Here is a 15355-nt window from a genome sequence, read left to right as displayed (position 1 = left end):
AACTGAAATAGCCAGCGAATTTTGAGCACAGTCAAATGTGAAGTGGACAATAATCAAGTAGAAGAACATGTCTTTTTTTTTGTTGAAGTGTAGAAAGCCGTTGCTTGCTTCTTTTTGTTTTTAAAAGTGCTGCAAAGGTCATTTAGATCAAACGTTTGAAAGGATTTTAATCGCTACAATTTCAGAGGCACTTTTGAAATGCATTTTATAAAAAAAGTTTAATTTCATTTCAGTGCATTTCAGATGAATCCCAACTGCATTTCTTAATATCAGAAATATGTCTCTCCATTTAGTAAAAACACAATACAAATGTTATTTTTGTGTGAACATTGTTGAAAATCACCCCCAGCCCTGATTTTAAAAAGATCATGTAAAACATATATAATGTAAAACATATAAGATACTTCAATTATAATTTGTGGTTGATCTCGTATTTCTATATTTAAAAAAAAAAAAAAAAAATGTAATTAAGTATTTAAAAGCACATCAGCTTCTCTGACTGTGTAACTGCTGAACACAAGCAGCTACTCCATGTTTTCCTAAACCTAACCAAGTAGTTATCTTGGCTTATCCTAGCCAAACTGTGACAGTGTGACAAAGGTCCAGTTCGCCTGTCACCAGTACGCTGCAAGTAGCCAATGTTGACTTGGGAGTCGCTGACAATCGACCCATTCTGTCATTTAATCATGAGGATGTGTTGGTTAGAATAGTATTCAAATAGTGTCATCATTGAAGGTATTAAATGCATTACTTATTTTATTATTTATGACATTTTTAACAGGGTAGTAAATCAGTAACCTGTTATATTTCAACTGCATATTAAAACACATTTCCAAACTTGTGATATCACAAAATCATGTTCCACCATCCACATGTTTAACTGAGAATTAAAGGTCATATTGATTGTTTTTTTTATGTAGACGAATCAATAAGAAAAAACATCTACTTTGTAGAAATGTGCAGAATAAATGTATGTATTTTCCTTAAAAACATAAATATGATTGTGAATCAGTAATTTTTTAAATGTTTGTCGGGACCAAAACGTGTTTGTGTCTGTGTAAGGGCCTGAGCACTAGCTAGCGTTGGCAGTGTCAACATTTGGTAACCAGCATTAGTGAGTGTTGGCAAAGTTCGCTAGTGCCACGATTTGAAAAACAGCCGTGCAGATGTTCAGAAGAGGGCAGATGGAATGCCACATTCAGATGTTGAATGTTAACACCTTTAAGCTGAGCAAATCCCCCCCCCTTCAGCAGATCAACGTGAAAACGACTGCTGTCACTGCACACACTGTACATCCTTCAAATATCTGGGTAAAGTAACGATAAGCACAATACATTTTTTTTAAAACGAGGGGGACTTATAAAAGTTCATTCGGGGCATATGGGACACATTTCTATTGAATAACAGCAGATGACTTGCTGTGACAGTGCAGCAGCGAAACAGCATATCATGAGTAATACTGACGAGTCAGCTGTAGCATTTTTAGAGCGATGCGAGGAAAACGGTCCTCGATTCAGGCCAGCGAACAGTGGTTGTTGCCTGAATCTTAGGACATGACATGGTTACTCATAATAATAATAATAATAATAATAATAATGGGGAGAGCAGGGGAGCCTTTGGTAAGAGTGTGTTAAATAAAAGTAATCGTCGGCGGCCCCTCCCCGCTGCTTCCCTTCAGCACAGCTGATGCGAGAGCAGCCAGCAGGGGTTTCCCAGCTGCAGCACGACATAAGTATTGATGAGATTTCTCTCAAAGAGACGGGGTCCTCAAAACAGTTGAACCATATTTGATCTCCACTATATTTAAGTAAAAGTGACAATGATTACAGATGAAGCTCAGACTGGGTCCTCAATCAGAGAGGCAGAAGGTCAATCGTTACCACAGCTTTTTTTTATTCTAGGAGGAGGGGGGGGGGGTTGCCCAAAATCTCTCTCTCCGTAGGCTGAGGGGCCCCCTGCAGGCCGCCGTTACAGTGAGCGCCGCCTCAATTCCATCTGATAGTTTGTTTTATTTTGATTGCCCGGTGATCAAATCCAGCTGCACTGCGTAACACAATATGTTTTCTGTTTGTGTTCTCTGTTTTGTTTAGCTTTGTTTATGTTTACTAAAGGACAGACTAGACACTGTTAGAAAGTCGCGGGGCTCTGTTGTGGGTCCGTGTGATGACTTGAGGTCGCTATTGTGTTCACTCACAATCACTTTGCATATCAACTGAGTGAGGCCTGCTCTCGTGTTACCACTTTGTAAATATGGAAGGTCATTAATTTAAAAACCCAGGGTGAAAGCTGTCAGCAGCTTGATCGGGTTATTTTGTTTTGTTTTGTTTTCTTGAATGCATGTACCTGGTGTTTACTGCAGGACAAAGACTTGTGGGGTGTTATATCATAGTGAGATTTTTATTTTTATTTCTTAACAAAAAAATACCAATAACTTTAGAGAGGAGTGCCTCTGTGTCTTTATTATAGTCACTTGCCCTGTGAGTAAAATGACCTGCATTGTCTTTAAATTGTCCAGCAGCCTGTAATTGATGTATATTGTCCACAACAAAATATTGTAGCTCAGGAGATGGAGCAGGTCGTCTAGTAATGTCAAAGTGTCCTTGAGCAAGATACTGAACCCCCAATTTTTCCTGATGAGCAGTTGGCCTCTGCCATCAGTGTATGAATGTGTGTGTGAATGGGTGAATATGACAAGTGCTGTAAAGCAGCTTGGAGTGGTCAGTAGACTGGAAAAGCGCTATAGAAATATGTGTTCATTCACCATTATAGATGAGTGAAATATCACAGCTTAGATCCAACGGCAACATCTAATAAAAGGTGACAGCAAAATTTAGTGTTGCCACAAATATCCATTGAAAAGTAATCTGTGCATATTGTGTTTATTTTTTGCAAAGTGGCAGGAGTCTCGCAGGATATAGCGGGTCAGCTGTGATGGAATTTGGCGTAGATGTGTGTCCAAACCATTAAGTGATAAACTGTTTGAAATGTCATGTCATTTATATACTATATAAATGTATATTTTTTGTAAAAAAAAAAAAAAAAAAAAAATGCAAAATCAAGATAAATGCTTAAGTGTTTGCAGTGATTTCTGATGAAATTATAATTTCTGCTAGAAAAAAAACAAAAACAAAAAAACCCAAATTAATATCAAATCAATTTACCTTCTGACTCATCATAGATCGAAAATTTTGACAAACTTTAACCAAGGGTAGTTTTTATATTCATTGTCATTAACGTCTAACATCAAATTTTGTTTAATCTCTTGGCAGAACTGGTCTTCCATATAAATGAGCATTTGGGGGAACATACAAAGAAAAGTAAGGTCGTAAATGTTTCATTTCCTCAAAAAGATCTAATTTCCGTCAAGGCACTGATTCGATTAGGAAATAAAGTCAAGCACTGATGTACCTTGATAATCGAGGACTTCCAGAAAGATTTTTTTTTATAAAAATCCTGTTAGCGCGTGGAACCAAAATAAACACCACCCTGTTAGTTCTCTCTCCCCTTGACGAAGTTGCCCTTTTTGCGACTATATTGATGTCAGCTCTGTGGACCAGAGCAATGGATGTAGAGGGCTGGTCCAGATGATTATCAGAGATGCTGCTCAACAGTGGGCAGCGATCAAAGATTTAATATAAACACATTGGGGGGGGGGGCGGGCACTCAGGTGAGGTTGTTAAAGCAGTAAAAAGTACTTTGGTGGAATATCCCAGCAAAAAAAAAAAAAGCCAGTCCAGATGAGCTGGGAGCACAGTGTGTTTGTTGTGTAGTCTGGCATGATGTGTCTGGTTTTGTTTGCTCTTTGTGGTTGTTTGCAGCACGTTGATGGGCACACGGCATACAACCGCACTGCATGCGGTAAACAGGCCTCATGCAGAGAATGTGGACGAGACTAAAATTAGCTCTGATGGCAGTGCCATAAAAGCAGAGGGCTTGAGTTTTGTGATAGTCATGTCGTGTTTTTGATGGCAGTTTATAGACACAGAGGACAGTGTGGTCAATGGCATAGGTTCCTGTCTGTATTTTGTTGAAAAAAAAAAAACACCTTAAAAAGTGATCACAGGTTCCACATAAACTGAGGTGAACAGAATTTACATCTGAGGGCAAGAGCACCGAATTCGGCTCAGTAGTCAGTATCTGGAGAGAATGTGCGCAACCGTTAAATGACATCTCCTGCTAACATTAGCACACTAGCATGCAAACACCAAACCCTACACATACGAAATGTTGGCATGGTAACCTCATGATGACGAGACTACAAGATATGTCTGTGCTCACCCCCGGACACCAAGAAATACCAGAACTTTTTTTTTTTTCAGATTTCTGTCCGATAACAGATGAACACAAGAGATACGAGTTAGTGAACCTGATACCTATGTTCCCCAGGTTTTATATGGCACATAATGGGAACATAACAAAAGGTCCAATGTCCGAGTGTTGTCACACGTATCGGAATATCAGTGCAGATCGTAGCTGAATATTTGAATCTGTTTCAATACTCCTTTTCCACCATCGGTACTGATACTGGTTGTGCTCTCTCTCTCCCTCTTCCCTCCGACAGAGAGTCGACACGCTGCGCTGCAGTGTCCACATTCCCACCCCCCTCCCCTCCCACTCCTCTGACTATGGTCAGAAAGAAATTACCGTAAGCACTTAACACACAGTACACAGGCTTTGTCTATCTATCTTTTAATACAAAAAAAATAAAAAAATCAAAAGTGTATGTCCTCAAAGTTGTGTGAATTCTTCCCCATGGTTTCAAATACTGACATTTTTCAAGGTATTGAATCAAAGTTAGAAATTCGAATATTGTGACAGCGCCACCATGTTCTATATGTGCCCTGTCAGGGTCCTACAATCCCAAGATCCTTAGTTCCTAAGGTTAGGGTTAGGTTTATGAACTGTACACACTGCGAGGATCAACATCAACTCAGCCCTCTCATCCAGCTCATCCAGTAGGCTACTTGCATGCTGCCATGAATTCGACACAGCAGATTCAAATATTAAAACAGGCAAAGCACAGTTTAAATTAATGACAGATTAGGTATAAATAACCACAAACCATTTTCATTCAGATGATTCAGTGTTTGCAGTTTATTTATATGAGTGCTCTTTTACAGAATATAACATTGGGCAGTGAGATATAATAAAACATAATTATTAAAGTAGCTGAAAATTGATAATTATAAAATATATCTGCAAGTCATAACACAGTAATAAAGCCCCAAGAGAAAGAAAAAAATTAAGCTTTTTGCAAAAACCAAAACCAAATGTATAAAACAAGAACACAAAAAGCAAAACTCTGTGTGTAGAATGACTCATAATGACAGACGTGTGGCTCAACCTTGCTGGATGAAATGCTATGAAAGTGATATAAAGCAAATGGCGAGCAAAGTGTGTTTATAAAGGCCAAAAAAAAAAAAAAAAATCAGATAGATTTCAAAATGTTTTCTTTGTCGACGCAACCTCAGGTCATGTATTTTTTCTCCACTGGTGTCCGGATATTATGTACAGACTCTAAAGCACCTAAGGGGGGAAGACTGACTTCATCCCGCGCCACCGGCAGGAGGACATTTGTGATTCTACTTACCTGAAGCTGGAAAGTTACTACATCAATCGGGATTTCCCCACAGCCGTCAATAAATCAGGCTGCGCGGCGCGTTTCCATCTATCGGCAGATTTTCCGGTTCATTGTGGTGTTGCCTAATTTGCATCTACTGATGCAAAGGGCAGACCACACGTTCCCAGCATTGGTATGCTTGGAAGGCAGTGTGAGACATTCCTGGGAAATGTTTCTGAGATGGCATCATGTCATGACACGGAAACCTGCGTTGACACGTAAAGCCGCGCTTAAGCCGAGCTCAGCGCCGTGCTGCGGAGGAGAGTCCATACTGTCAGATTTTAAGCATTCCAAAGGGTGACTCAGTGACGTCTACTGACATCAAAGGGGTGTGTTGCTTCTGACTGTGTGTGTGTGTGTGTGTGTGTGTGTGTGTGTGTGTGTGTGTGTGTTGGGGGTGTTGCATACATTTCTGCAATTTTACCCTCATCTCAATCAGGCATGCCGCTGCTGTATTGTGTCTGTCGGTCTTAGTACGCCACTCACATCCCCACCGTGTATTTATGACACACCTGAATGACGCAGTTTCCTTGGCAAAGCTCCTGGGACATTAAAGGAAGGAGAAATGTTAGAAGCGTGATGAGCCATTATGCTGGTCGAAGGCTCCTCCTCCTCTCTTGTTATGACATGTAGAAGCATAAAGATTTTCTGTAAGAAAACGTTAGGGCAGACCCAAACCATTTGTGGCAAAGAGTTAACTCACTGAGCTTCTTCCCCCTTAAAAACTGACAAAATGAGACTGGATAAAGCTCAAAGACACTGCAAATCGACTTATGTCGTACTAGCACAACAACAAGGACACAACCCAACTCGGAGAGGACTGTTAACTCCTTGAGAACATGGCCGGCCGGAAGAGCCACAGTGCGGATGTGCGTTTCGTCACGGTGCCCTCGCATTGCCACCTGGCATCAGCCATTAGGCTGTCTGCCATGTTGGCACTGTGTGGGCAGGAACAGCAGATGCTCCTGCCTAACTATGCTCTGTTAAAATACCCACACATAATTTAGTTTAGCAGAGCGCAGGGAGAGGTGTTTTGTTGTGTCAAGTTCACTCCGAGAAACAGTGCATCATTAGTAACGGTTCGAGTGTATTTAGGTAATTGTAAATCATAGAACGAGTCGGCCAAGAGCCCGTTAATAAGTCAGACACTCATCACGGTCGTCCTGAATCGACCTATTGATCTCATTCAAACGAGACCAATAATATCTCTCCTCTCACATGGAGTGAATTATGAAGAATCTGATAAGCGTGTTTGATCTTGGTGTGCTAAAGCCACAATAAAGGAAACAAAGGCTTAGGGGGCTGGGGCTTTGCACTAACCACTGCTATGATGTATGTGTCCACACACAAACATGTGTGTCTGACATTTAAAGATATCTTCACACACTCAGTTTGTAGAAGTCACACCGCAGATGTAATGTTTTGTTTAAATTTGACTGTTTTATCCGCGCTTTACTTTTAGATTCTGACTATTTTAGGATTTTTCATTGTTTTTACTTTGGAGCACTTTGTAAGTCTGTCTCAAGAAGTTCAATATGAATAATGCTATTGTTATAATCAGCATTATTTTTAGTTGAAATAACTGAAACAGAACAACTTTCCTGCCTTTAAGGAATCCTGTAACCTCAAAAAGTGATTCGTTAGGATAAATCTCATATTAAAAGAACACATCTATGTCCATTTGTCTGCATTTTGATGTTTTGCACCACAAAAACTTGAACTGGCTATTTAAAAAAAACCCTTCAAATGACATCTCCCTCCCTCTCTCCGACAATTCCAAAATCTTTGAACATGCGAATGCATTCCATTTTGAAACGGTTTAAAATCGTGAACATACTGGAAGACCTCCCTTTCTTAACAGGAAATCACATAATCAGTGTACGTGCGCGAGAAGGTTTTAGATTTCCACATCGCACTTGTTTAATATTGGCCCGCGATTGCGTCCACACTCGTGTTTTCATAAACATGACTCAGTTTGGAGATGAGTGGAGCGAAAACAGCCTTCCACTGTCAAACTGTACAGTCACGTTCAATCATGCAAAATGAAGTAACAATAGGCACATTTGAAGGTGGAGGGGGGGGAGGCTTGTATTTTGTCATGTATAGAATGGAAATATGTGTATAGAGTTTACATCAAAACATCAACGCACAGTATTTCATTTTAATGACATGCTTTTGTAACTTTAAGTTTAGAGAATAGCTTTTTAATAATATTCCTCCTAAAACGGAAAGCTTACATCAGCTTGATACCACATAGTGTGATACTGTATCTTCCCTCATTCTAAAACTGGTTCTGTAAATAAAACAGCGGCTAATCTTTGGCGACACTCACATAAATTGTAACTTTCCCTTGGTAAGCATCTTTCTCTGTACCATTCGGCCTGCCTGCTCACTCCGCTGTGGTCTGACGTGACCCCCTGACTGCGTCTTACAAAAACAAAGGACCTTAATGTGATTTAGAACAAAAAAAAAAAAAAAAAAAAAAAAGGAAAGAAAAAATCCACATGGTCAGCATAATTTAATGAGACAGAGTGTGAAAGGAACTAAGTGGATAACCAAATGCAGAGTGGGCTTGTGGGTGGGTGGGTGGCGGATGAAGTCAGTGATATTTCAGCATCCCTCGGCGGTTAGCCTGCTGACAGGGAGGGGAGGAAAAAAAAAAAATCTGGGGAGTGAGAGACAGACTGAGGAGGGAGGTGGTGCGTGTGGGGGTCACTGTGCCAGAAGCTCGACCAGCGCCGCCAGATTCAACTGCAGTATATGTACAGCATATGGAGAGATCAGAGAGAGAAAAGAGAGGAAGGACAAAAGCAGTGTCATTATTTGAATGTCAGTCCCCCTGCCTGTTTGGACAGGCAGGATTTGCATGTTGGGTTTACAGCCCAGAGCCCCGGGGCAGGGCGGGGTGGGGTGAGGTGGGTGGAAATAGTCATCTTCGTGGTGCTCAGGGTGTGGCTGCTTTGGGAACAGCGCTGTTCACGACAGGGGTCCCTCAGTGCAGGTCACACGTCTGACCTGAGGACACGAGATCAACGGCGCTCGCACGCACCAATGTCAGGTTCCCCTTTTTTCTCTTTTTCACTTCATTAACACAGAGAACTGATCTGAGATCATATAAAACAAATAGAAACAATTGAATGTGGTGTATAATGTTTGATATATGAATCCATCTGATTCATGTATACATTTTAGCATAAATACAATTTAATATTAACAATAATTTATATATGGCAAGTAAGCTAAATGTAGGTCATAGCATACATTTTATATTAAAACTGTGGAATAATTTTGCTCACTAAATAATGTTTCGCACTCATAATATTAATCACTAAACATACAAATACTGTTTTAAGAGTGTTGGATTTAAGTACAGGAACAGGATCAAAGTGAAGCTATAATTCACAACTCATAGTAAATGCTTAACTTGGAATCTGAAATGGAGATGATGTCAGGGTGGAGCGAGCAAATCAGTAATGTGATAAATGTTTGGATGTGAAACACAAGACGTGGAAATCGGAGTTGTGATGGACTCAGTATCCTCCTTGTCCCTCTTTCTCGGCTGACATGTGAGATTCTTTGGAGGCCTGAGGGTCAACACCGGGCTAGTGTGGTCAAGACTTATCACATAATGAACAGAACACCGATCCTCTTTTCAACAGACTTTATTTATAGTGGAGGCAGATGGAAAACAAAACAGTGCGTACACATCAAAAATAACCCAGGTACAGACATGTATTAGACAAGTAATACAGGCACTTACACGTAGTAATATAAACAGAATTTCTAGACAAACATGCACACACACTTTCAGACAGACATGCCAAAAGGGGGCTCCCTTATGGAACAGGACATCCTGAAACTGCCAAGAAAAACACTCTCTAAGCCAGCGAGCCATTCCAGTGTTATCCAATGATTTTGCTTTTATGACCAGGAAAAAAGTTTTACCCTTTTGCTCTTTTTTAGAAAGAAAAAGAAGACTCTAAAATAAAACTGAGGCTTTGCGGCAAAAGCATCCACTGGTCAAGCAATGATTTTCAGCTTTGTATAATTACCAATTTGTGGCCCTTAGAAAAACACCCCCTCATGAGAGTTGTTCCAATAAAATGCAGCCGCCTACAAAAAAACAGCGTATTGAGCAACAGAAGAAAGTACTCAGTAAACGAGAAGAGGGAAGTGTAAAAGGGAAGGGGTGAGCACTCTGTGTACCATACCTTGGAATGGGTGTCACAATGTGATGTGTTGCAATAAGGTGTGTACTGTCTGGATTCTCTGGAAATTCAGGAGGACAGAGCCAACTCACACACACACGCTCACACACATATACAGAAGTACACTATTGACATCACTACATCTGCATTTGCAAACATGTGAAAACACAGTTCCCCACATAAAACCACATGAAAACCCTCACAGACGTCAGCGTGGAGGAAATAAACAATAGACGCATGTCGCTGACGTTTTTTTTTTTTTTTAACGAGCGGTTGGGATAAAGAGAAGTGACATCGCAGCACACACCTCTGAATGGGAACTGATGCTAACTGAGACAGTGACAATAACACAAAGAGGACAAAACAGGATGCTGGTCAGATGAGAGAGCCCGAAATGTCAGACAGCCTACAGACTGTTGTCGCCTTGCAATCTTAACAGCCAACACCAGTCTGATAAGCTATCTGACAGGCCGAGAGAGTGACGGACATGCCTGAGACGTACGCATGTACAGAGACAACAATGAAAGAAAGAAAAAAAAAAAAAGAGAGAAAAAAAAAAATCCTAATCCGACTTACCATGATGGGAGAAAAAGAGGAGATGTGAATGTTCTGACTAGAGCTGGTGCAGAGCGCAGGGTTCAGCCCGCTCAACAGTACCCCTCTGTTTTGAATCTACTCGAGTGATTCGTCTCCTGGCTCCGTGACTGGGGCAGTGCAACGAGTTCATTCGAAGGTTCAGCTGAGGTAACGGCACAGACGCTTTTCACTGTGCGCTTGAGGGTTCTTTTTTTTTTTCTTTTTTCCTCCCTCCCCTCCTGCTTGTGCCTGCTCTAGCGCCCACTGTGCTCAGTCCAGCGTAGCACAGCAGCGGTACAGAGAGGGAGAAGAAAATAGCACATTTCACTGGCAATTACGAAAAAAAAAGAAAAAGAGAAGGTACTGCATGTATCGAGAGCGAGCTGACGTTATCCAAGGAGTGAAAAAAAAAAAAAAAAAAAAAAAGACCAAAAAATGAACACTTGATCGCATGAGACGCAGAGATTTGCTTTAGGAGCAGCTTATGTGATGTCAAACGTGAGCTTGCTGTCCTCGTCTGGAGTAAAGAGAAAGGAAAAAAAAAAGGATGAAAGAGAGAGAAAAAAAAAGAAGCTCCGTGGACAATTAAGGACAAAGAAACAGACTTACCATGACATAGACTGTCTCTAAGTTAAAGGCAACAGCTACTATCTGCCGCACTGAGACTTAAGGCAGACCCTGAGTCTATTAGCTGGACACAATCTGCTTTAATCCATAAAAGATAAAAGGGAGAGCAACAAATGTGGCAGCCACGCAACCTACTATCTCCGTCTAGCTCTCCGTCTCACACGCAGGCACACGCACACACACACACACACACACACACACACACACACACAGACGTAGATCTGATTCAATATATGGCTGCATCTGGTAAAGTAGCCCCGGGCTGACTCATGTGCTCTCTTCCTGGAAGCAGAACAATAAGGGCAGACAAAGGGACCAGCAGGGTGATTCATGGCCGATTTATCATTTCTCATCCAAAAGTACCAGTATGAGCTTTACTGCACACACAGAAGAAGTGGTCATCTACAGCACCAAAAAACAGCACGAAACATTCATTAACAGCTCTGCTACAACTGACTTCTGTAATATGTAGAAATGAGATGGTGCTGAGGTGGACACAACTAAGTACAGACAAGTCTTATCTAACCAAAGACAATACTGAACAACAAGTCTACGGTACAATCATAAATACTTGTATCTTACCAATAAACAAGCAAATATAGATAATAAATAAATGGGCTATTGAACAGATTACTTCACGCTGGTTTTACAGAACACGCACCAAAAAATCCAAAGGAATAATCTTAGCTTATTCAAATAAAGTCAATTCAAGAGGCTCTACGGACATATGAGAACTTAAGGTTCTTCTAGTGGAACAAACAGTGCAGCTTAAGGCCTCACTGAGGAGAATTATTGCCAGCAGCTTCTTCTCACGTGCTCAGGAAAAGCACCAACATGGACACTTAACAACAGCTTATTCACACGCACCCCAACTAGCACCTACCTTACACAGAACAACCGCGGAAATCACTACCAAATGCAAAGCCTTCAAGAGCAAGTCAATGGAAGTCCGAGTTCAACATTAACATGTTGCTACAATAACAAGAGAGAAACCAGATGGAGGCTGATGTTTTGCTTCAGATAATGGTGGGGTATCAGCCAGAAATGTGGAAAAGAGTGGTGGGAGCTTTGGAAGTTGATGTAAGCTGGCCTTCACTCCATCTTGCCCTCCGAGTACTTCTCATGCTGCTTGCGCTTGGCGTAGCTCTGGGCCATGGAGTTGACAATGGAGCAGACAAAGAAGCATACCATGATGACCACAACCTTCTCAAAAAGCCACGACAGCCAGCTCTCCTCCTGCCAGGAACCACAGAGGGAGCAAAGAGAGAGAGAGAAAGAGAGGAGAGGAGCTTGGTCAGTAAACTGAAGGCCACCCCCCCTCACCCACCCCTTCACCCCACACCCTGCTCTCCCCTCTGCTCCTGATGCTGTAGGCTAGGTGGGGATCCAGCTCCATGTGCAGGACAGATAGAGATCAGGGGTAATAAAACACGCGGCAGCCCCCACCGTCCTCCCTCCTAACGCCCCCACTGACCCCAGCCTGCAGCCTGCCTCCACCAAGTTAAATTGCCTCGCTTCTCTCCTGTAACTGCGGGCTCAAGTTACAAGAAAAAAGGAACATTGTTCTAGAAATGCCTTAATCTGTCCTTGTGCAACTCATTCTATCCTTTTTTTTTTCCTCTTCTCCTTCCTAGTAAGTGCATAAAAAAAGAAAAATCGTTTTCAATGAATCACTGAGCGTAAGAGAGTAAAAGGAGGGAGTGAGAGATACAGAGGAGGTAAAAAAGCTTTGCAAGAGAAATAGGCTACAGCTACAACTGGCTCTTTTTGTTCTAGACAGGGGGGTTTTGATGGATTGTCACTGGCGGAGGGGGGGGGGGGCCCGCCCCGGTCTACAGTCAGTGCTGGGTTCAGGCGGGGCACCGAGTGCAAGTGCGTGTGTGACACATAGGGGAGTGACCACACTCACATACACACTCCCAATTGGTACGATGTAGCATGAGTCAGCACGCCCCGCGCTACAGTAGTACAGTTCAATACAGCGAGTGGAGCCAGACCCCACACTGGCCCCTCTCCTCCTCCCCTCTTTCTACTCCCTACCCTCCAGGCCGCCCAGTGCAGTGCTAAACTACTCTGTCATTCTGGCCCCAAACAAGCCTCTGTAATCTACTGTATCACTACAGGTTAGAGTCAAATCTACGACGTCAACATTTCTCTCCTAAAGATCAGGTTTAAAAAAAATATGAAACTCATTAAAAAATTTGAATTGAAAGCAGGTAAAGAGGTGAAAACAGAAAAACAGAATTGTGCTCAGGAGAGAAAATGGGTCAGAGTTATAAAGGACGGCTTAGATAAAGAGAAGAAAGGGACAAAAAAAAAAGTGGAGGGAGAAGGAGTGAAAGAGGCAAAAGTAAGGGGGCCACATTCTTTTCTTGGCGCGCACACGTGAATGAATAGAGGCTGTGAGCTGGGGGCTGAGGCCCCTGTACTTACAGTTGGGATCCCCTCTCCGGTGTGATGGTGCAGCTTGGCCTTTTGGGCCTCCAAGTACTCCCTGAAGGGCTTCTGCAGTGCCGCACCCAGCAGCGGAACCGCTCTGCCTCAACCAACAAGGAGAGAGAGAAAGAGAGAGAGAGAGAGAGAGAGAGAGTGGGGGGGGGGGGGGGTGGGTGGGTGGGTGAGGAGGGAGGGAAAGAGGGAGGGAAGGAAGAAGAGAGAAAAAGGGAGAGAGAGTGGGGGGGGGGGGGCACAAATCACGTCACATCATTGTTACTCACCAGCCCAAGGGCAGCAACAAAGGGGAGGCATGCTGTCCTATGTCCTGTACAGTGTCGGCCTCCCCGGCTTCCTCTCTCCGAGAAGAGAGAAAGACGGAGAGTGCAACGAGTGCAATCCCTTCACAGCTCATCCCCACAAACACACACACACACACACAGAAAAAAAAAAAAAAAAAAAGGTACGGACTGTACCGCAGCTATAGAAAATAAAACTGCTCAAAAACAAACAAACCAAAAATAAACAGTAAAAAAATAAAAAATAAAAAAAATCAACAAAAAGAATTAAAGATAGAAATAAAGTTGGCTGGTCCTCATACAGCAGCCACGGCAGCGGTAGTCACTCACATTCTCCCGCTCTGCTCTCCTCTCCTCTCTCTCACACACACGCACACATACTCGGCTTCCTCTCCCTCTCTCTCACACACACACACACACATCGGTGAACTCGTTCAACTCCCCTGCAGTGCCTCCTCTGCCGCTGCAGCGAGGAGAAATGAATGACTTCTCAGAACTCTCACATTTATCATAGGCGGTTCCTGTAAGAACTGGTTTCAGCCAATTAATGAGGAAGTGAGTCGTACCCGAGCTGTGTCATCACTGGCTGAGATCTGGGGGGGATGGCTTCAGAGGGGAGGGCACTCTGTAAGACGGCCCATATTAGGAAACCCTTTACAAGCATACTACTACCCCCCCACCTCCCCTCCCGTCCCTCTCTCACACACACACACTCAAAGACGAAAAAAAAAAAAAAAAAGACGCGAGAGGCTGCAGAGAATGCCCTAGAATAGCGAATCAGTGGCCCATCCCTAGACTGGAGTTAGTGATTAATCACTAAACAAATACATACTAAAGACCTTTACTTATTCTTTTTTTGTGGCTATACACTGACAATTACATCCCCTGAACTATTGTTTCAAAACATTCCTTACATTCGACTTATACATCATTTGTTCACGCTATACAGTTCCCGTCAAAGCTCAGAGACACATCAAAGATTTTCTGGCAGGTTTGCGTGGGCACTCATGTCACATACGGTTGAGTTTATAGCTGATAACTTTCTCTGAAGGAGGCAAGTCATTTCCGTCTCTCCCCACCTCCACACACACACAGTTACACGTACACACACCTATGTTATGGTGAGAATAAAAACAGGTTGTGTTAAATGATTGAGTTTACAAGGAAGCCTTTCAGTAATGATTAACTTTATACCAGGTAATGGATATCCTACATGTGAATGGGCATACAGCAGAGAGGAAGTCGAACAGATGGATCACGCTTTAGATTACACAATAGAAAATTGTTAGGACATGGTATCAAAAATCAAGTTGGGATTTTTTTTTCTTTCTTTTTTTTTTTTTTTTTTTGGAGGGAAACAAAGCCTCTCCTTTTCCCATCCCCCACTTCACACATTCCTAACATCTACAAACACAGAAATGTACCAATTTTAAAAATGGTATAACCTGGATGAAATGCTGAATATGAGTTTGCACAAGAAAAACGCAGGGAAAAATCCACTAGTTCAGCAGATAGAAGTAAACAGGCAAGAACAAAGAGCGACAGAAAGAGTTTTCAGAAATGGCGGGCGAATCATCTCCTACACGATGAGC

At 42.3% G+C, this 15355-nt stretch overlaps 1 protein-coding gene across 6 annotated transcripts in view; it reads right to left on the bottom strand.

The window, feature by feature from the left end:
* Positions 1–9266: 9266 nt before the first annotated feature.
* Positions 9267–15355, bottom strand: part of LOC119030930 (vacuole membrane protein 1-like) — a 63008-nt gene continuing 56919 nt past the window's right edge. For 5 of the 6 annotated variants that reach the window (XM_037118898.1, XM_037118902.1, XM_037118899.1 and 2 more), the window contains 2 exons: positions 13465–13567; positions 9267–12267 (listed from right to left, as the gene is read on the bottom strand). In XM_037118898.1, the coding sequence (XP_036974793.1) occupies positions 12124–12267; positions 13465–13567 (247 nt within the window). In that variant the 3' untranslated portion in view covers positions 9267–12123. Of the gene's footprint in view, positions 12268–13464; positions 13568–15355 lie in introns of those variants that run through there. The other variant, XR_005078460.1, reaches the window with a different exon arrangement.

The sequence above is a fragment of the Acanthopagrus latus genome, chromosome 13, assembly GCF_904848185.1.
Source record: "Acanthopagrus latus isolate v.2019 chromosome 13, fAcaLat1.1, whole genome shotgun sequence".
Lineage (NCBI taxonomy): Eukaryota > Metazoa > Chordata > Actinopteri > Spariformes > Sparidae > Acanthopagrus > Acanthopagrus latus.
The sequence above is the reverse complement of the archived record's forward strand: the minus strand, read 5'-3'. Positions and strand labels throughout refer to the sequence as shown.